The sequence below is a fragment of the Cetorhinus maximus genome, chromosome 11 (assembly GCF_964194155.1).
Source record: "Cetorhinus maximus chromosome 11, sCetMax3.hap1.1, whole genome shotgun sequence".
NCBI classification, from domain to species: domain Eukaryota; kingdom Metazoa; phylum Chordata; class Chondrichthyes; order Lamniformes; family Cetorhinidae; genus Cetorhinus; species Cetorhinus maximus.
The window spans coordinates 20472813-20493807 of NC_135889.1; the positions used below are offsets into that span (position 1 = coordinate 20472813).

The following is a 20995-nucleotide window of genomic DNA, read 5'->3' on the forward strand; positions in this document are numbered from 1 at the left end:
TTCCTTTCCCCAACTGAACCCAGATATATTGCAGGGAGAGCTAAAGTATGTATATATATAGTGTGCATGTCGTGTATGGTAGTGTATTTGTGAATCTCTACTGACACTTGCATGTGGTGTGTATTCCATAGATGGCACAGTTATATAATCTGCTCTATAAATGATAAGTATTCCTTTTTAGAATTGATCCTGAATTGCTGACCTTCCCGGGATGCAGTTCCAAGGTGCCAGCTTTCCGCTGGTACCTCATCCACCTGTGCCCACTCTTCTGTGTGAAAGTTGGGACCACAGCCAGAATTGTTCTTTGTCGAGAGGTGCTGGGGCTCTCGGACGAGCAGCTCTGGTGGTCATGCATCTTTGATGAACAGTCCCTTCAGCTCTGGCAGCAGCTGGAGGAGTGAATTTGCTTAGTAGGAGCAACATGGCTAAGACTGCTGCAAACTCCAGCTCCCTCTTCCAGACCCCCGGTGAAGGGGTGGTGTCTAATCCTCAATCCCACCCCCCACCACCATTTCCAATATCCCCACCAAGTTCAAAAGTTTGGGATTTTCAGCTTCCCCTAGTCAGAGCTCTGGTGTGTGTTATGTTGACTCATTTTAAAGCACATAAACCTCATAGAGTTGACTTAGTGAAGGGTGTTGAATGCCTGAGCCTATTCAATGGACCTTTCAGAGCAGCATAAACATTGGAATTATAAGACCAAAAAGACGAAGATTTATAAGTCTTACTTCTACAAGCTTGGTAGTTGCATGATCTCCGAGGAGGATCACTTTGTTGCCTGCTGAGATCTGGGCTAGGGATTACTCAAAGTTAGTATTGAATCCTTCCTTGGTCTCGTGCATTGCTTCAAGTGTAGGAGCGTATACTCTGATGACAGTGGCATGCTGATTCCTTGGTAGGGTGAGCTGGGCAGTCATGATGTGCTGGCTCATAACTGGTGGGGTAGAGAGGGCTTTAAACTAAATAGTGGGGCAAGGGATCAAGTTTGGGAAGATGTGATAAATGAAATAGAGAAGACAAGGCAAGAGAACAAGGTAGGGATAAGGGAATTGATGATCAGATGATGACAGGAAGGGACTGAGTGCAAAAACCTAAGAGACTAGAGGTCACAAAAATAGTAAAAAGACAGAATTAAAGGCTGTGTATTTGAATGTGTGTAGCACTCGTAACAACACAGATTAATTGACATTGCAAATAGAAATAAATATGTATGATCTGATAGCTATTACAGAGACATGGTTGCAAGATGATAAAGCCTGGGAACTGAATATTCAATGGTACATGACATTTATGAAGGACAAGAAGCTAGGAAAAGGTGGAGGGTCGCTCTGATAATTAAGGATGACATTGGTACAGTAGAGAGAGATGACCTTAGTTCTTTAGATCAAGATGTCGAATTAGTTTGGGTAGAGATGAGAAATAGTAAAGGTAAGAAGTCACTTATGGGAGTGATTTATAGGCCCCCTAACAGTAACCACACTAGGAAGGGTATACAGGAAAAAAATAACAGGGCTTGTAAGAAAGGTATGGTAATAATCAAGGGTGATTTTAATCTACATATAGATCGGATGAATCAGATTGGCAAAGGTAGCCTGGATGATGAGTTCATAGAGTGTTTTCGGGACAGTTTCTTAGAGCAGCACGTTCCAACCAGAGAGTAGGCTATACTAGACCTCTTAATGTACAATGAGACGGGATTAGTTAATGATCTCAAAGTGAAGGTGCCCTAGGTAGCAGTGATCATAATATGATTAAATTTCACATTCAGTTTGAGGGAGAGCGGAGTGGATCTAAGACTAGTGTTTTAAACTTAAATCAGGGCATGAAGACAGAGCTGGCTAAAGTGAACTAGGAAATTAAGTTAAGGGATAGGTTAGTAGAAATGCAGTGGCAGACATTTAAGCAGATATTTCAGAATGCTCAGGAAAGAGACATTCCAGTGAGAAAGAAAGACTCTCAGGGAAGAATGTACTATCCATGGCTAACTGAGGAAGTTAAAGATGGTATCAAATTGAAAGAAAAAGCATCTAATTCCATAAAGATGAGAGGCAGGTCAGAAGTTTGGACAGAATATAAAAAACAGCAAAGAATGACTAAAAGATTAATAAAGAGGGGGAAATTAGAGTATGAGGAAAAAAACTAGCTGGAAATATGAAAACAGATGGTAAGAGTTTCTACAGGTTTTTAAAAAGGAAAAGAGTAAGTATAGTGAGCGTTGTTCCACTATAGAGTGAGTCTGGGAATTAATAATGGAAAGTAAGGAAATGGTGGATGAATTGAAGTTATATTTTACATTTGTCTTCACTGCAGGGATACAAATAACATCCCAGAAAGAAGTGTGAATCAGGAGCTGAAAGAGAGCGAGGAACTTAAATTAATTACCAGGAAAAGGGTACTGAGAAAATTATTATAACTAAAAGCTGACAAGTCCCCAGGTCCTGATGGACTTCATCCTAGGGTCTTAAAAGAAGTGGCTGCTGAAATAGTAGATGTATTGGTTTCAATTTTCCAAAATTCCCTAGATTCTGGAAAGGTTCCATCAGATTGAAAAATAGCACTCAAGAAAGGAGGGAGTCAGAAAGCAGGAAACTACAAGCCAGTTAGCTGTCATAGGGAAAATGCTGGAATCTATTATTAAGGAGGTTATAGCGGGAAACTTTAGAAAATCACAGTGCAATCTGGCAGAGTCAGTGTGATTTTGTGAAAGGGAAATCATGTTTGATTAATTTACTGGAATTCTTTGAGGAAGTAACAAGCAACATAGATAAAGGGGAACCTGTGGATGTGTTGTACTTAGATTTCCAGAGGGCTTTTGACAAGGTGCCACATCAAAGGTTACCACACAAAATGAGAGCTCATGGTGTAGTGGGTAACATATTACCATGGATAGAGGATTAGTTAGCTAACAGGAAACAGAGGGTAGGCATAAATAGGCCATTTTTGGGTTGGCAATTTGTGATGAGTAGAGTGCCACAGAGCTTAGTGCATGGGCCTCAACTATTTACAATTTATATCAATAACTTAGATGAAGGGACCAAATGTATGGTTGCTAAATTATCTGATAACACAAAGATAGGTAGGAAAGTAAATTATGAAGCAGACATAAGGAGTCTGCAAAGGGGCATAAATAGGTTAAGTGAGTGGGCAAAAAATTGGCAGATGGAGTATAATGTGGGAAAATGTTAACTTGCCTACTTTGGCAGGAAGAATAGAAAAGCAGTATATTATTTAAATAGGGAGAGATTGCAGAACTCTGAGGCATTTGGATGTAGTGGTACATGAATCACAAAAAGTTAGTATGCAGGCACATGATTAGGAAGGCAAATGGACTGTTGTTGTTAATTGTAAGGGGAACGGAATATAAAAGTAGGGTTGTTTTGCTACAGTTGGTGAGCCCACATCTGGAGTACAGTGTACAGTTTTGGTCTCCTTATTTAAGCAAGGATAGGAATATGTTAGAAGCAGTTCACAGAAGGTTTACTTGACTGATACCTGGGAGGGGGGCTTATCTTATGAGGAAAAGTTGGACAGGCATCCATTGGAGTTCAGAAAAATGAGAGGTGATCTTATTGAAACATACAAGATCCTGAAGGAACTTGCTGAAAGGATGTTTCCTCTTGTGGGAGAGACTAGAACTATGGGACATAATTTAAAAATAAGGGGTCTCCCATTTCAAATGATATTGAGAAAAATTTCTTCTCTCAGAGTATCATGAGCTTTTGAAACTCTCTTCCCCAGAGAGCGGTGGAGGCTGGATCATTGAATATTTTTAAGGCAGAGGTAGATAGATTCTTGACTAACAAGGGAGCCAAAGGTTATTGGGGGTAGGCGGAATGTGGAGTTGAATGATGGAGCAGCCTCGAGGGGCTGAAATACCTACTCCTGCTCCTATTTTGTATGTTAGTATTATCCCACAGGACGAGGCGCTGAAGTGCCAGGCAAGCTCATTTTTGATGGAGAAGCCTACCTCATGGAGGTGTCATTCCTCTTCAGGAAAGCCCTTCCAGAGAAAAGGTTCCTTCAGCTAACCTACATGTCGTGTCTTACTCAGGCCAGCAAATTCAATGTCGAGGCAACTGAGTTCCTGAGCCATGAGGTGGTGTGGCGCTCAGGTCTGTCACTGTTGGGGTTGTCCATGAGGTCTTGATGTTCCAGGTCCCGAACTTTATTTTGATGAGTGGAAAATGCCTGTGCATGATTTTGTTTAACCTGGGGTGGTTGTTCCACGGCAACCACCGTATGGTGTCAACAGAGCGATGCTTTCGTCCATTGGCAAGGGTGTTCCAAGAGAATTGGAGGCCAGACCCTGCTACAAAACTGACTGAGAATGGCTGCCTTGGTGGAAGCTTTGAGGCCTTCGGTGTCAATTTTCTTGTGGCATTGCTTCTATTGCCTCAGTTGTTTCAGAGCCAGGCTGATGGAGATGGTGCATTGGATAATGTGGTGATTGGTTCAGCAATCATCGGTATCTGTCATGATGTGAGTGATGTGGACATCTCTGCAGTCCCTTGTTCAACCAAAGATGTAGTCGAGCAGGTTTCAATGTTTAGACTATGGGTGTTGCCATGAGGTCTAAGTAAATCTTTGTAATTTCATTGAAACATTCAAGCAAATGAAGGGGCTTGACAGGGTAGATACTGAGACATTGTTCTCCCTGGCTAGGGAAGCTAGACCAAGGGAGCACAGTTTCAGGATAAGGTGACGATCATTTAGGACTGAGATGAAGAGAAATTTCTTCACTCAAAGGGTTGTGAATCTTTGGAATTCTTACTCCAGAGGATTGTGGATGTGCCATTATTGAATATATTTAAGGCTGGGATAGACAGATTTTTAATCTCCCAGATAATCAAGGGATATGGGGAGCAAGCAAGAAAGTGGAGTTGAAGCCAAAGATTATCATACAGAATGGCAGAGCAAGCTTGATGGAGCCTATGGTCTTCTCCTGCTCCTATTTCTTATGTTCTTAGGTTCTTATGTCTTGTGCTTGTCTTGCTGGCAGAACAGGGTGTTGGTTATGACAAGATCATGTTCTAGACATTTCATCAAGAGGAGGACTCTGTTGGCGTTTGCTTTCCCTACTCCTTCCTTGCCAATCACACCCTTCCAGAGATTTGCAACCTTCCCGACTGTCAATCGTGAAGTCTTATGGTGTATCCTCCTCAAATTTGGCTGCCCTTGGAAATTTTTGACCATCCTTTGCCTACTCCACCGTGATATGTCAGCCATGCTTGTCACCAATGGAACCACCACAGGCCTTATCTCAGTGAAGGCTGTGGTCAAACAAAGCTGTGTCATCGCACCAATTCTCTTCTCCATATTCCTCGTTGCAATACTGCACTTCACTTCCAGCAAATTACCCAGAGGCATAGAGATAATTTAGAGAATCGATGGGAAACTGACCAGTGCCTCCTTCAAACCCCAAAATCACTCCAAGTTCAGTCATTGAGCTCCAGTAGGCAGATGACACTTGTGTGTGTGCTCACTCAGAAACTGAGCTCTGGGTCATCGTCAACTCCTCTGAAACAAATGACAAAATGGAACTTTCACTGAATTCCCAGAAAACTGAGGTCCTCTTCCAACCAGCTCCCACAGCAAAATTCTTCTCCCCATTGATTAAGATCAATGACAAGATTCTGGGAAATTTGGATTATTTTCCATTTCATGGGAGCCTCCTCTCAATGAAGGCAGACACGGATGACAAAATTCATCTTCGCCTCCTCCAATGTGCCAGCTCAGCTTTCAGCCAATTGAGGAAAAGAGTGTTTGAGGACCAGGATCTCAAAGCTGAAACTGAGGTCATAATTTATCGGGCAGTGATCCCCCATTCTCCTATATTCTTCGGAGACTTGGACAATCTATAGCAGGCACCTCAGAGCACTGGAGAAGTACCACCAGAGGTGCTTTCACAAGATCTTTGAAATCTGGTGCCCAAGAAAGGCAGTCAACAACAGTGTCCTCTCCCAAGCCAACTTGCCCAGTACCAAGGCATTAATCACTCAAAACCAGCTCCGCTGGGCAGGACATGTCGTTCATATGCCTGAAGCAGCTGGTCTACTCGGAATTTGGTCACTCAGGAGACTCCCAAGGGAGGACAGTGGAAATGCTTTAGGGATGTCCTCAAAACATCCCTGAAGAGGTCAGACATCCCCTTCGGCTCACGTGAGTCCCTGGCTTGTGACCAACAAAAGTGGAGATGGTTATTCGGGAAGGTACCAAACACATTGAGGGACTTCATCGGCAACACACAGAGGCAAATCATCCTCGATCCCAAAGGAGTGCCTAAGAAGAAGAGTTGCATAAGAATAATGGAGTTATCGAGTAATCATAGCAGTCAGTTTGCATCAATTAGTCTATGACAGGCACAGGAACCTCCCCGTGGTGGAAGCTTAAGCACAAAATCACCTGTTGCTCACCATATGCTATATAAACCAGAGGACAGATCTCAAATTACTCGCACACTTTATTCTGAAAGAAATAGAAACACATTTGCATTTGAATGATACAGCTGACACCCTGACACAGACAGCTGCAGGATGTGTTGAGGTGTTTAAACTGGAGTTTGGTCCTGCCTCAAGGATGAAAGTGTTTGGAGAAAGGGTGGGGAGCGAGGAGTGAAAAGTGAGATTGCAGGGGCTAATTAATGTGAGGGAGCAAACACCCTAGGGTTAAAGGCAGACTCCTGTTATTGATGGTAAAAGGGTTTGTTTACATAAGAACATGAGTAGGCCATTAAGCCTTATTTCATCAGCCAATTAAGATCGTGACTGCTCTGTACCTCTGCTCGATTTTCCCACCTTAGCTCCTCAGCTCTTGATACCTATATCCTTTAGAAATCTAGCGATCTCAGTCTTGAAAACACCAATTGTCTTTCAGCATGTACAGGGCAGAATGTTCCAGATTTTGGACTCCACCGCCACAGAAAATAGTTTCTCTAAACTTAACCTATCCCATCCTTTTAATATTTTAAGTACCTTTATCAGATCATGGCTCAATCTTCTAAACTCAAGGCAGGTTTATGAAACCCATTGTAGTTTAACCCTTTTAGTCCCAGTATAATGCTGGTGAATATGCATTGCACACCATAAGACCTCCCTGAGCTGCAGTGCCCATAACTAAACACAGTACTCCAGATAGAGTCTGACCAAGATTCGATACAACTGAAGCATAACATTCACCCTTTTATATTCCAGCCTCCTTGAAAGAAATGTTCCATTAGCTTTTGAGTGGTTTTTGTTCCTTTATGGTTCCTAGTTTCTCATGATTTAAAACATATTCCAGTTTATCTTCCTTGAGTCTAAAGAGTTAATGACTCATTTCCATGCGTTTGCTGAGCATTGCGTGGGTCTGTACACCATTGCGAACCAGTCTATAAACACTGTCTCACTGCTCAGGCTCTGCATGGTTACACCACATGTCCATTACTCAGCAATGTCCTTGCCGTGCTAGGTTAGCCTCCTGTGCTTGTACGTTGGTTGCCTTTATTTCACTGTTGTTTCATTCTTCCAGGTGTCTGCCTATGATGGGAGTGGGAGCCGCCGGTACAGTACCTCCAGTTCTCATGCAGTAAGACCCAGTCACTCCCTCTCTCTTTCTCTCCCCACCACAGTCACTACTGCCTCTTCCTGGATCCAGCTTCATCCCCAGCTACCCTAGGTGCCAGGATGCTGGTAAAGTTAGCCCAGTTATTCCGCGCAGCACTAGAGCTGGCAGAAAATCGGTCCTGACTAGGAGTTTGCACTGTTGGTATGAGTGCCTTGGATTCCCCTGAATCTGTCCCCCAACCCCCCAGTATTGTGGGTGGTATGGGTGCAGAAAACTGACAAACAGCCTATACTGGATAGTCACCAGTACAGAAGGACCAGTGGTGGGGCTTTGGTTCAAATTCTTCCTATGTCTTCACCCCTCCCTATCACTGTAATCTCCTCTAGCCATACAACACTCTGCAAGATCTCTGTACTCATCCAGTTCTGGCCAATTCTTATACAGCCCTAATTTTAATCATTCCATCATTGTTGGCTGTGCCTTCAGCTGCCTGGGCCCCAGCTTCTGGCATTCTCTCCCTAAACCTGTCTACCTCTTTCTCCTTTAAAATGCATTTCAAACCTATGCCTTTGACCAAGCTTTGATAAGGCATGGTGTCAGGTTTTGTTTAATAACACACCTGTGAAGCATTTTGAAACATTTTACTCCATTAAAAGTGCTATGTATGGTCGGGGGTGATGCTGGGACCTCGCTGTAGGGACAGGTTGGTGTAGGAGTTGGGACAGAATGCGTGTGGACCCAGGACCTCCAAGTGGTGCCTCCTGATTTATCCTAATGCGATGCCAGCCCTGATCTGAAGCCAGCCCCTCAGATACAGCTCACTTGGCTTTTTTGCTGGCATATGGCCAGTCCCAAATTGGTTCCCTAGGAAGTTGGAGCACTTTAGTACGGATGGGTGGCCAGGGAAAGTTGTGTCCCAGACACAGGGTTATGCTCTCTCCATTAAACTATCGATTGTTGAATGACATTGCATGCTGTTTGCTCGATGGCATATTATCAGCATATACAGGACTGTTATTAGCTGCTCCTAAACACTATCAGTCTAATCCTAACTCTCTCTCTCTTTCTCTCTCTCTGTCCTTTTCTTCACTCACCTAGACCTCAGAACATAACTGCTTTCTTGGCTCTGGTTCCCGCACATCGTCCCGTGCGAGTTCAGCTCGTGCAAGCCCGGTGGTGAGAATGTTCTTACCTGCTCTGTACTGTTGTGATTTTTCACTTTTCTTGCTTGACCCCTTTCAGCCCCTCCCCTTCCCCTTCAAACCCCTACCCTATCTCTCCCTCCCCTCCTCCTCTTCGTTCTGCTCCCCTTTCTCTCCCTGCCCTTCCTCCCCTCCCCTTTCTCTCCCTCCCCCTCCTCCTCTTCCTCCTGCTCTTCTGCTCCCCATCGCCTTCTCCCCCCCCACCTCTTCCTCCCTCTTCCATTCTCCTCATTTCCTTCCCCTCCTCTCTCATTTCCTTCCTGCTCTGCTTCCTCATTCCCCTTCCTCCTCCTCTGCTTCGTTCTCCTCTTCAACTTCCCTTCCCTCCTTCCCATTCTTCTCTCCCTCCTTCACGCTCTCCCATCTTCCTGCTTGTCTACTTCACAACCCGGACACAAACCTTTACTGTGTAATTGTTTATCTGGTTACAAGGTTTTGCTCTACAAATCCAGCTGTGATCTTAGATCCTGCTGCAGTGTCATTGAGAGCATTGAACCCAACTCCTAGATCAGTTTTCATCCTGAACTTCTGGTTTTATGTGCTGTCCCTGGATTCTCTCAGTCCAGTTGGCATTTATTGGATATAAAAATCATGTAGATATTTGAGAAATTTGTCAGACCATCAGCTCCATTATATTGCTTTGTGTGAGCCTGAGAGAGCCCCTTCTTCTGGGATATTAACTATTCCATTGAAGCCCATCGCTGAATGACACTGGGGTATAGTACTGGTGGGTACAGGTCTGTTCCTGCAAACGCTGGGGTACAGTAGTGGTGGGTACAGGTCTGTCCCTATATAACACTGGGGTACGGTACTGGTGGGTACAGGTTTGTCGCTGTATAACACTTGGGTTCAGTACTGATAGGTACTAGTCTGTCCCTGTATAACACTAGGGTACAGTACTGGTGGAATTGGTCTGTCATTGTGCAATGCTGGGGTACAGTACTGGTGGATGCAGGTTTGTCACTGTATAACTCTGGGGTACTGCACTGGCATGTACTGGTCTGTCCCTGTATAACACTGGGATACATTACTGGTAGGTACAGGTTTGCCATTGTCTAGCACTGGGTACAGTACTGGTGGGCACGGATCAGTCACTATATAACACTGAGGTACAGTACTGGTGGGTACAGGTCTGTCACTGTATAACACTAGGGTACAATACTGACAGGTATTGGTCTGTCGCTGTGCAATGCTGTGGTACAGTACTGGTGGGTACAGGTTTGTCGCTGTATAACACGGGTACAGTACAAGTGGGTACAGGTCTGTCACTGTATAACACTAGGGTACAATACTGACAGGTATTGGTCTGTCGCTGTGCAATGCTGTGGTACAGTACTGGTGGGTACAGGTTTGTCGCTGTATAACACGGGTACAGTACTGGTGGGTACAGGTTTGTCGCTGCATAACTCTGAGGTACAATGCTGGTATGTACTGATCTGTCACTGTATAACGCTGGGCTACAGTACTGGTGGTTATAGGTCTGTCACTATATAACACTGGGGTACAGGTCTGTTATTGTATAACACTGGGGTACAGTACAGGTGGGTACAAGTCTGTCACTGTATGACACCGAGTATGAATCTATGACTGTATACCACCAAGGTACAGTGCTGGTGGGTACAGGTCTGTCATTCTATAATACTGGGGAACAGTACTGGTGGATGAAGGCCTGTGACGGTATAACACCAGGATACAATATTGGTGGGTACCAGTCTGTCACTGTATAACACTGGGGTACAGTACTGGTGGATGTCGGTCTGTCATTGTATAACACTGGAATACAATACTGGTGGATACAGGTCTGTCACTGTAAAACACTGGGGTACAGTATTGGTGGATGAAGGTCTGTGACTATAACACTGGGGTACAATGCTGGTGGGTACAGGTCTGTCACTGTAAAACACTGGGGTACAGTATTGGTGGATGAAGGTCTGTGACTATAACACTGGAATACAATACTGGTGGATACAGGTCTGTCACTGTAAAACACTGGGGTACAGTATTGGTGGATGAAGGTCTGTGACTATAACACTGGGGTACAATGCTGGTGGGTACCGGCCTGTCACTATGCAACACTGGGGTACAGTACTGGTGGGTACAGATCTGTTCCTATATAACACTGGAGTACAGCACTGGTGGGTACATGTCAGTTACAGTATAATACTGGGGTACAATACTGGTGGATGAAGGTCTGACACTGTATAACACTGGGGTACAGTACTGGTGGGCACAGGACTGTCGCTGTTTAACACTGGGGTACAGTAATGATGGGTCCAGGTCTGTCACTGTATAACACTGGGGCACGGTACTGATGGGTACAGGTCTGTGACCCTATAACTCTCGGGTACAGTACAGTGGGTACCGGTCTGTGACTGTATAACACTGGAGTACGTACAGTGCTAGTAGGTATAAGCCTGACATTGGTGGTGGGAGTAATTTGGGTTAAACTGTTAAGAGTATTGCATAACAGTGAATTGTTTTGGATTAGGTATGGTTTGCTTTTTGGGTTTTGAAAGCATTACGTTCATTAGCCTCAGTAACCACATCGTGTATGATCTCATTGAGTTGTATTTGCAATGTTTTGAGCTTCTGACTGTCTCACACTACTGAGTATGGTTATATAGGTACTGATTCACACTAGTTGCTCTCACACTGACGACTCATTCTAACTGGCGGATGACCTGCACTGGCTATTGACTCTCACTGGATACTGTTCCATAAGCACTGATCCTTACTGGATATGTTTCGATTGGCACCTTCACTGGATATGATTCTGTGGGCACTGATCCTTGCTGGGCAAGGGGTGTCAACTAGCAATTGGCGTATGAGGGAGGCATAATTGTTTTGACACTAAACTCTCCCTTTTCTCTCTCTTTCTCCCTGTCTCTCTCTCTCTTTCCTGTAGGTGGAGGAAAGGCTGGAGAAGGATTTTGCAGAGAAGGTGAGGAGCTCGCCACAAGTAACTGGATAAAGATTTCTGCTTTTGTCTGTCTGGCACATTCCACCATTCAACTGGAGCTCCAGGAACCACTCAGTGATTACTTGGAGTTTCCACGTGGTTCACCTGCAATTCCTTGTGCTGGGATTAGAAAGGTGCTCAGTGATACTGTCACACTTCAGGCAGTCGAGTGACATTTGTCCCCACGTCTGACAGCTCCAGGCTCTTACTGGTGTTCTGTATCTTTAATCTGGGGCACATTCTCCTCACAGCTGAGCCCTGCTGGGGGATAGGTTGGCCACAACCTGTTTTACTATTTATCTTTTTTGTCTATTTTGTGTTTATCAAAGTGAGGGAACATTTTCTACTTCAGACCACCAGTGACAGCATCAAATGCTCTCAGGACAGGCACAGCATGGGTCAGATACAGTGTAAAACTCCCTCTGCACTGTCCCATCAAATATTCTCAGGCCAGGTGCAGTATGGGTGAGATATAGAATAAAGCTCCATCAAGCATTCTCAGAGCAGGTACAACATGGATTAGATACAAAATAAAGCTCTCTCTACCCTGTCCCATCGAATACCTCCAGGGCAGCTACAGCACGGGTTAGATATAGAGCAAAGCTCCCTCTTATGTTGTCCTATCAAACACTCCTAGGGTAGATGCAGCACAGGTTAAATACAGAGTATAACTTTCTCTCTACAGTCCCAGCAAATACTCCCAGGGTAGGTACAGCACGAGTAAGCTCTCTCTATACAGTACCATCAAACACTCCCAGGGCAGGGACAACATGGATTGGATACAGAATAAAGCACCCTCTATATTGTCCCGTCAAACACTCCCAGGGTAGGTGCAGCATGGGTTAGATTCAGATACCCTGTAGACAATGGCTCTTCTGTGGGTTCATGCTGGGAATGAGAAAGTGAATGATGGTCACAGGTCACGGGTTGCACATTACCGTCAATCACCTAGTTCCATCACTAATATACATCACCCCTATTCAATTTGATGTTGATTTGATATCCCACTAGATTGGTTCTAGTCGGGCCACTCTAGTTGTAGCTGATGCTTGGTGTCCATGCCTGTTGGAAGTAAACTGCAGGAACCACAAGATGTGGTATGGAGGCCAGTGGAGGTTAACAAGCTGAGGAAAGGCCCTAGGCAGCAGTACATTCTTTGCTCCGTGTGCACATACTTGGCTAATGGACATGTTTTTTGTTTAAGGGATCCCGAGCAGCCTCAAGCCTCTCTGCTGCTACCCTTGCCTCCCTGGGTGGCACCTCGTCGAGGCGAGGCAGTGGGGAAACCACCACCTCAATGGACACTGAAGGCTCCATTCGAGAGATCAAGGTACAAAGAAGTAAGGGTGGGGGTGCGGAGTGGGGTAGGGTCATTTCAAAGCTTGTGATCCCAGTGGGCAAGCCTCACCCACCAGGAGCACAGATCGGAACTTTATTGGCAAATGCCCAAATTTCACAAGTATATCTTCAGGAGAAGGGGAGTGGAGAATTCTGCTGGGATAGTCAACTCTTTATGTACTGCCATGGCTCAGGGTTGTGCATGTGTGTGGAATTTATCTTTTATCTTTCTTATCTCCTTATAGGGCTGGGTACATGTGCCACTGGTTGTCTTCCTCAGTCTGTCTCTGTTTCTGTCTTTACCTTTGTGTATCCCTGTGCCTTTCTCTGCTTCTCTGTCGATTTGTCTCTCTAACCCCTTTCTCTCTTGTTTTCACAGATTCACTGTCTGATTATTCCTTTCTCTCCTTGTCTCCCCCTCTCTCCGTCTTCCTCTCCATAAAGCCCTGCTCCCTTTCTCTCTCTTTATTTTTCTTGTTTTCACACTAATTGTATCTGTCTTACTCTATCTGCTTCTCTCTCTCTTTTTGCCTCACATTGTCTCCCAATACTCTTTCTGTCTCTTTCACATTGTGTTTTTATCTTTTTTTCATCTCTGCTTCTATCATTCCCACCATATCTCTGTTCCCCCCTCTCTCTCTGTAACTGTCTCCCTGTTTCTTTCTATTTTTTCTTCTCTTCCTCTTTTGCTTTGTGGATCTGCCTCTGTCTCTAGCCCTATGCTTTCTATCCTTCTCTCCCTTGGTTTCTTTTTTTTTAACCTGTCCCTGTTTCTCTGTCTTTCTGACTTTCTGTCTCCAACTCCCCTCTTTGTTTCTCCTTTGTCTCTTTATTCACAATCTTTTTCTCTTTCTGACTCTCTGTCCTTCTCTCTCTATTGGTTTCTTTCTCCCTCTCCCTTCTCCTCTCTCTTTTTGCCTCCCTCTCTTTTTGTCCCCCTCTGTCTCTCTTTTTCTCTCTCAGCCCCTATCCTCTCTCAGCCTTTCTTTCTCCCTCTCTATCTCACTCTGCCCATCTGCCACTCACTGTCACTCTGTTGCAGTCATTCTCTTTTTCTCTCACTATCTCTGTCTCTCTTTCTTTGTCTTCCTGTCCCTCTTTCTTGCTCTCCTCTAAGTTGTTGTTGTTTTACCCCGCTCTGCTTATCTCTCTATCTCTTTCTTAACCTCTCTCTGTGTTACTGTTTCTCTCTTCATGACTTTATGCCTTCCTGTCCCTCTCCTTGTCTTTGTTTTTCCTATCTTTCTCTATCTCACTGCGTCTGACTGTCAGTCTGTGTGTTAGTCTCACTTTCTCAGTCATTCTATTTCAGTCTCTCCTTTTCTTTGTATCTTTATGCCTATATATCTTTCATTGTCTTTCTCCTCCTCTCTGTACCTTTCTCGTTCACAGCCTCTCTATCTCTCACTTTTACTCTACCTCTTTCTTTCTGTTTCTCTCTCTGTCTATATATCTCTTCCTTTCTCTCTCTCTTTCATTTCATATTGCTGTCTGATTCTCTCCCAGGAAATCTTTGAGCTAAAGGACCAGATACAGGATGTAGAAGGAAAATACATGGAAGGGCTGAAGGAGCTGAAGGTACCCAATTTGGGAATGAGTGTGATCCCCTCCCCCAGTGGTCCTTAGCTGCCTGTGTGCAGACATGGTATCAACTAGCAGAGGCCTATTCCAATTGATCCCTTTCTGATGTGCTTCCACACTAACAGCATGGACTGTGCTGGACACTTTCAAGTTTTTAGTCACTCTGCATGAACCAAACTCTAACCAGTTCTTCCAATTTGCTTGTTCTCCTTCAACTTGGAAGCCTGTTTATCAACTCCTACCTTTTCTCTCTCTCTCTCTTCCTCTCAGCTCCTCCTCTTGTATTTTCTCACATTCTCCCCAACCCTACAGTTTTGTCCATTCTCCCCCCACAGTCCCTCTCTCCCCCCCCACATTCACTCTCTTCACTCATCCTGATGATCTCACAATGACTCCTATTTTCCTGGTACCTGCTTGAACAGCCGCTGGAAGACATCCTGTATATTGAGTGTCCCGTGACCCTAGATAATCAGTGTTCCAATCGGCTCGACTATGACAGGCTTTGGAACTACATATTAATCCTGCCCCCCACCCCCTACAATGTACCTATGGCTCCCTGATTCACGTTATTCCCTCTTTCCTAACCCAGAATGCTGTAGCCCCCTCCTTCCCCAAGCAATGACTTTGGCTTAAATCAGCAACACAGTTCAAAGCTGAGAGTGGAACCCTAGACCTTTTGGCCTGTGTGACTCACTCACTGGACGCTTAGTGACTAGTATGGGTGCATTACATAGTCACAAAGTCTGCCACTAGGAACAACAGTGGTGCTCAGATAATTCGGAGTTGGGACAGTACTCTCAGCCTCCTGCTGATACAAAACAGTCTTGAAGATGGAGATACTTCCAGACTGGAATTCCTCCTCCCCTCCCAGTATAAACTGCGATCATTTCTACTGGTACCAACTGTGTAACAGTCTCAATGCCTCCAACTCACCCTGCATACCTTGAGGGATCAGAAAATCTGCCAATTGAGGCTTCTGGGTGGAAGGGGGCACCATGTAGAATCTATCAACTGAGGATTGGGGATGGGAAATCTACCAACCAAGGGTCTGGGGAGGGGTTTGGTGGGGGAGTGTTAGAATCTTCCATCCAAGGAGTCTGGTGGTTCTGTGGAACCTACCAATTAAGGAGTTGGGGGTATGGGCAAATTTACCAACTAAAGGATGAAGAGGGGGTAGAAACTACAAACTGAGTAAGGTGGGTGATGGTGTAGTGGTTGAACATACTAACCGAGCATGGCAGTGAGATGGGTGGTTGTTGGTCCACAAATGTCCCTTCTGCAGCTGAGGTGGGTCATGTAACAACACTGAGGCCCAGACCACTGATCAAACTCTGGCCTCTTACTTCTGGGATCCAGGTTCAAATCCCAGTTGGAAGGATGAAGGTCTCCTCTGACTGATGGCTGTGAATTTAGGCTGGGGTAAACTCTTTCTTGGCTGCAGTGGGATTGAGCCTCTTCCTCCCCATTGTCTACCTCAGCCCATTCAATTTTGAACCACTGAAAACAGCACTCGTGCTCCAATGATGGTTGTTTTTCTCACTGCCCCAGGACTCGTTGGCCGAAGTGGAGGAGAAATACAAAAAAGCCATGGTGTCAAATGCACAGCTGGACAATGAAAAGACCAACCTCATGTACCAAGTGGACACACTGAGGGAAAGCTTGCTGGAGCTGGAGGAACAGTTAGCGGAGACGCACAGGATGCATGAGGAGAAGACCAAGGTGAATGGGGTCAGGGGGTTTGAGGAGGCTTCTGGACCAATGACAGCAGATTGCAGTTCTCATAGTGAGTGAGTGTTTCCTGCTGTTCGGTACAATGATTATGATGTTCCATCACTCTGTGTGTGTGAGGGGGAGTGGTGGAGGAAATCAAAGACATAGACCCATGTCGCATCCTCATTATTAAGAAGGTAATGGCAGGACATTTAGAAAATCATAATACAATCAGGCAGAGTCAACATGGTTTTATGAAAGGGAAATCGTGATTGCTTAATTTCTTGAGTTTTTTGATGGTGTAACAAGCAAGCTGCATAAAGGGGAACCTGTAGATATGGTGTATTTGGATTTCCAAAAGACATTCGATAAGTTGCCCCATCAAAGTTTACTACACAAAATAAGAGTTCATGGCATAGGCAGTAATGTATTAGCAGGGATAGAGGACTTGTTAGCTGACAGGAAGCAGAGAGCAGGGATAAATGGGTCATTTTTGGATTGGCAAGTTGCAACAAGTGGAGTCCTACAGGGATAAGTTCTGGGGCCTCAAATATTTATGGTCTACATTAATGGCTTGGATGAAGGGGCTGAATGTATGGTTGCTAAACTTGCTGATGACACAAAAATAGGTAGAAAAGTAAGTTGTCAGGAAGACATAAAGAGTCTACAAAGGAACATAGACAGATTAAGTGAGTGGGCAAACGTTTGGCAGATGGAGTATAATGTGGGAAAATGTTAACTTGTCCACTTTGGCAGGAAGAATTGAAAGGCAGTATAATATTTAAATACAGAGAAACTGCAGAACTCTATGGTACAGAGGATCTGGGTGTCCTGGCACATGAATCACAAAAAGTTATTATGCAGGTACAGCAAGTGACGAGGAAGGCAAATAGAATGTTGGTGTTTATTGTAAGGGGAATGGAATATCAAAGTAAGGCAGTGATACTACAGCTGTACAGGACTGTAGTGAGACTACATCTGGAGTACTGTTTACAGTTTTGGTCTTCTTACTTAAGAAAGGATATAATTGTATTAGAAGCAGTTCAGAGACAGTTCACGTCACTGATTCCAGGAATTAAGGGGTTATCTTATGAGGAAAGGTTGAACGCGTTAGGTCTATACCCATTGGATTTTAGAAGAATGAAAGGTGATCTTATTGAAATATATAAGATCCTGAGGGGACTTGACAGGGTTTCCCCTTTTGGGGGAGTCTAGAAGTATGGGATGCAGTTGAAAAATTAGGGGTCTCCCGCTTAAGATTCAGATGAAAAGATTTTTTTTCTCTCAGAGGGTCGTTAGTCTGTGGAATTCTCTTCTCCAGAGAGCAGTGGAGGCTGGGTCATTGAATATATTCAAGGTTGAGTTAGATAAATTTTTGATTGACAAAGAAGTCAAGGGTTAGGGAAATGGACAAGAATGTGGAATTGAGGACACAATCAGATCAGCCATGACCTTATCAAATGGTGGAACAAGCTTGAGGGGCCAAATGGCCTACTTCTGTTCCTAATTCTTGAGTTCTTGTGCATGTTGGGGGAGGGGGGTGTCACAGATGCAGAGTTGACCCATCATTTTGGGGAATCATAGACACAGACCCCTGGCTCATCACTTTGGGAGTTGCAGTAACAGACTCCTGTCCCATCACTTTGGGGAATCACAGACACAGACCCCTGTCCCATCACTTTGGGGAGTCACAGACACAGACCCCTGTCCCATCACTTTGGGGAGTCACAGACACAGACCCCTGTCCCATCACTTTGGGGAGTCACAGACGCAGACCCCTGTCCCATCACTTTGGGGAGTCACAGACACAGACCCCTGTCCCATCACTTTGGGGAATCACAGACACAGACCCCTGTCCCATCACTTTGGGGAATCACAGACATAGACCCTTGTCCCATCACTTTGGGGAATCACACACACAGACCCCTGTCCCATCACTTTGGGGAATCACAGACACAGACCCCTGTCCATCACTTAGGGGAATCACAGACACAGACCCCTGTCCCATCACTTAGGGGAATCACAGACACAGACCCCTGTCCCATCATTTTGGGGAATCACAGACACAGACTCCTGTCCCATCACTTAGGGGAATCACAGACACAGACCCCTGTCCCATCACTTTGGGGAGTCACAGACACAGACCCCTGTCCCATCATTTTGGGGAATCACAGACACAGGCCCCTGTCCCATCACTTTGGGGAATCACAGACACAGACCCCTGTCCCATCACTTTGGGGAATCACAGATTGGATTGTTTGGAGTGCCCTGCCATGGGTTGTTGATTGGTGTTTAGGTCCGGAACAGAGTCTGTCATTAGCTCTGGTGCTGTAGATGGTTCAGGTTTTGGCTACCCTGTGTGTTGGAGCTGAAATTTCTGACTTTGTCCTCTTGTTAGGAATTGGACAGACAAAAACATGCCTACAGCATTCTGCAGCATCAGTTTGACACGATGAAGGAGACTCTTAAAGAAAGGGAACAGATGTTAACGGTAAGTGAACTGTTCTTTCTCATGTCATATGAGCAACAGCAAAGCTGCCGCCATTTGGCAATGGGATGTTTGATGCTCTGATGGCCAACAAGCTCAGGGCCTTAATCCCCTGGGAAGCCTGGAATGTGGAAATGAGCCAAGGTTCAGATTCCTTTAGGGTCAGTCAATCCACCTTTGTAATCCAATTGTTAATGGTTAGTTAGAAGGTTTGTTATTTGGTTACTCAAGGATAGTTACGAAGACTATGCAAGGACAAGCTCAGTCAAATAGCTTGGCATCAGGTTGACCCATGAAAACTGGTTGCTTGGAGATGCTGATGTGTGCATGGCCTGATGAAGCCTCTGCACACCAGGCAGATTTGCTGCTGGTTCAGTGCCAGGACTTGAACAACCTGCTTTGGGGGCCTGGTTGCTGCCACCTCAGCCTGACTTTTCCCTTGTCACCAGCACTCCCATTGCCCCAGTGCCTTGGTTCTATCCCCTCCTACTTAACTGACTACACTGACTCAAGTTTGGGTAAGGCACTGATTAGGGCTACATTTGGTTCTGCTCATTCCTTGCCCAGTTGGCCATTCTTCCGTGTGATCAGCAGACTGTTTGACCATGGAGTGCATCACAGCCCAGTCCTGGCCAACAGGAGGCACTAGAATTCTGACTGATATCTGGCTCGGTTTCCCAGGAGTATGGGGATCAAATGTAAGTCCCCAACTAGTCACCCAGCCTAGGGTCAGGTCAGTCAGCATGGAGTCTGACTGGAACCTGGTGGCCCTTTGTCTGTATGGCTGTGTTTTTACTTAAGTGACATTTAGAAGGTGGAGCTCCATTAGAATAATTCCGTCAGACATTGATTGTTTTGAATTACATTAATTGGCTGAGAGTGTTTTAACTGATCTGAGGTAATGCCTGAATATCAATGAACGTGAAGAACTTCTCTGGTTGCCATTTTTTATGCTGTTCTTTCCTGTCTTTGCTCTTTCTAGTTTCCTTTCACTTTCTCTCTCTCTCTCTTTCTCTCTCTCTTTTTCTCTTCCTCCTTTTTTCCTCCTTCACGCTCCTCGGCTTGGGATCGGCGGTAGGAGATCAAAGAGTTGAACCAGAAGCAGCGTTCCTTCGCCCAAGAGATCTCTGACCTCCAGGAGACAGTGGAATGGAAAGACAAGAAAATTGGGGTAGGGGCCGCCTGTGCGCTCTAGATGTGGCATCGCAGCCACTCCCTGCTCATTCAGCTGTTAACACTCTGGATGTGGCATCGCAGCCACTCCCTGCTCACTCAGCTGTTAACGCTCTGGATGTGGCATCGCAGCCACTCCCTGCTCACTCAGCTGTTAACGCTCTGGATGTGGCATCGCAGCCACTCCCTGCTCACTCAGCTGTTAACGCTCTGGATGTGGCATCGCAGCCACTCCCTGCTCACTCAGCTGTTAACGCTCTGGATGGGGCATCGCAGTCATTATTGGCTGCATGTTTGCCATGCTGGCTAGAGCCTCTGCTGATTGATGGATATGGCGAGAAGGAAATGAGATTGGTCAGACCATCTTTCCTACCAGATTTGACCACACTTGATTTGAATTCAGCTGGAAAATATTTGTGGATTTCTTATGGCTTTTCCCAAATGGGATAAAGTCCTGTTGGATTTCGCAGGAGTGTGTTTGCATCCTAGTGGCATGATCTAAGAAAGAAAGTCATGCATTTATTTGGCACCTTTAGCAACCTCAGGACATTCCAAGTACATATTGAAGTGTAGGCACTGTTGTAATGTAGGAAACACAGCAGCCAATCTGTGCACAGCAAGCTCCCACAAACAGCAATGACCAGATAATCTGTTTTTTGTGATGTTGATTGAGGGATAAATGTTGGCCGGGACACTGGGGATACTCACCTGCTCTTCATCGAACTTGTACCGTGGGATTATTTACATCCACGTGAGCGAGAAGATGGGACCTTGGTTTAAAGTCTCATCTGAAAGACAGCACCTCGGACAGTGCGGTATTCCCTCGGTACTTCACTGAGGGTGTCAGCCTGGACTATGTGGTGAAGTCTTTGGGGTGGGACTTGAATGCACAACTTACTGATTCAGAGGTGAGAGTTCTATCAACTGAGTCCTGGTATCGGTATGAAGGAGGCAGGTGTCAGCTTGTGCCTGGCACCACCATGTTCTTGGATGCCAAGATCT

At 45.2% G+C, this 20995-nt stretch overlaps 1 protein-coding gene across 24 annotated transcripts in view; it reads left to right on the plus strand.

The window, feature by feature from the left end:
• LOC144686419 (uncharacterized) overlaps nt 1–20995 on the plus strand; it is a 130876-nt gene that overhangs the window by 98994 nt on the left and 10887 nt on the right. For 9 of the 24 annotated variants that reach the window (XM_078551584.1, XM_078551602.1, XM_078551586.1 and 6 more), the window contains 8 exons: nt 7507–7563; nt 8641–8718; nt 11650–11685; nt 12908–13033; nt 14548–14619; nt 16171–16341; nt 18731–18823; nt 19899–19991. In XM_078551584.1, the coding sequence (XP_078407710.1) occupies nt 7507–7563; nt 8641–8718; nt 11650–11685; nt 12908–13033; nt 14548–14619; nt 16171–16341; nt 18731–18823; nt 19899–19991 (726 nt within the window). The remainder of the gene's footprint in view (nt 1–7506; nt 7564–8640; nt 8719–11649; nt 11686–12907; nt 13034–14547; nt 14620–16170; nt 16342–18730; nt 18824–19898; nt 19992–20995) is intronic. The other 15 variants (XM_078551592.1, XM_078551596.1, XM_078551604.1 and 12 more) reach the window with 7 other exon arrangements.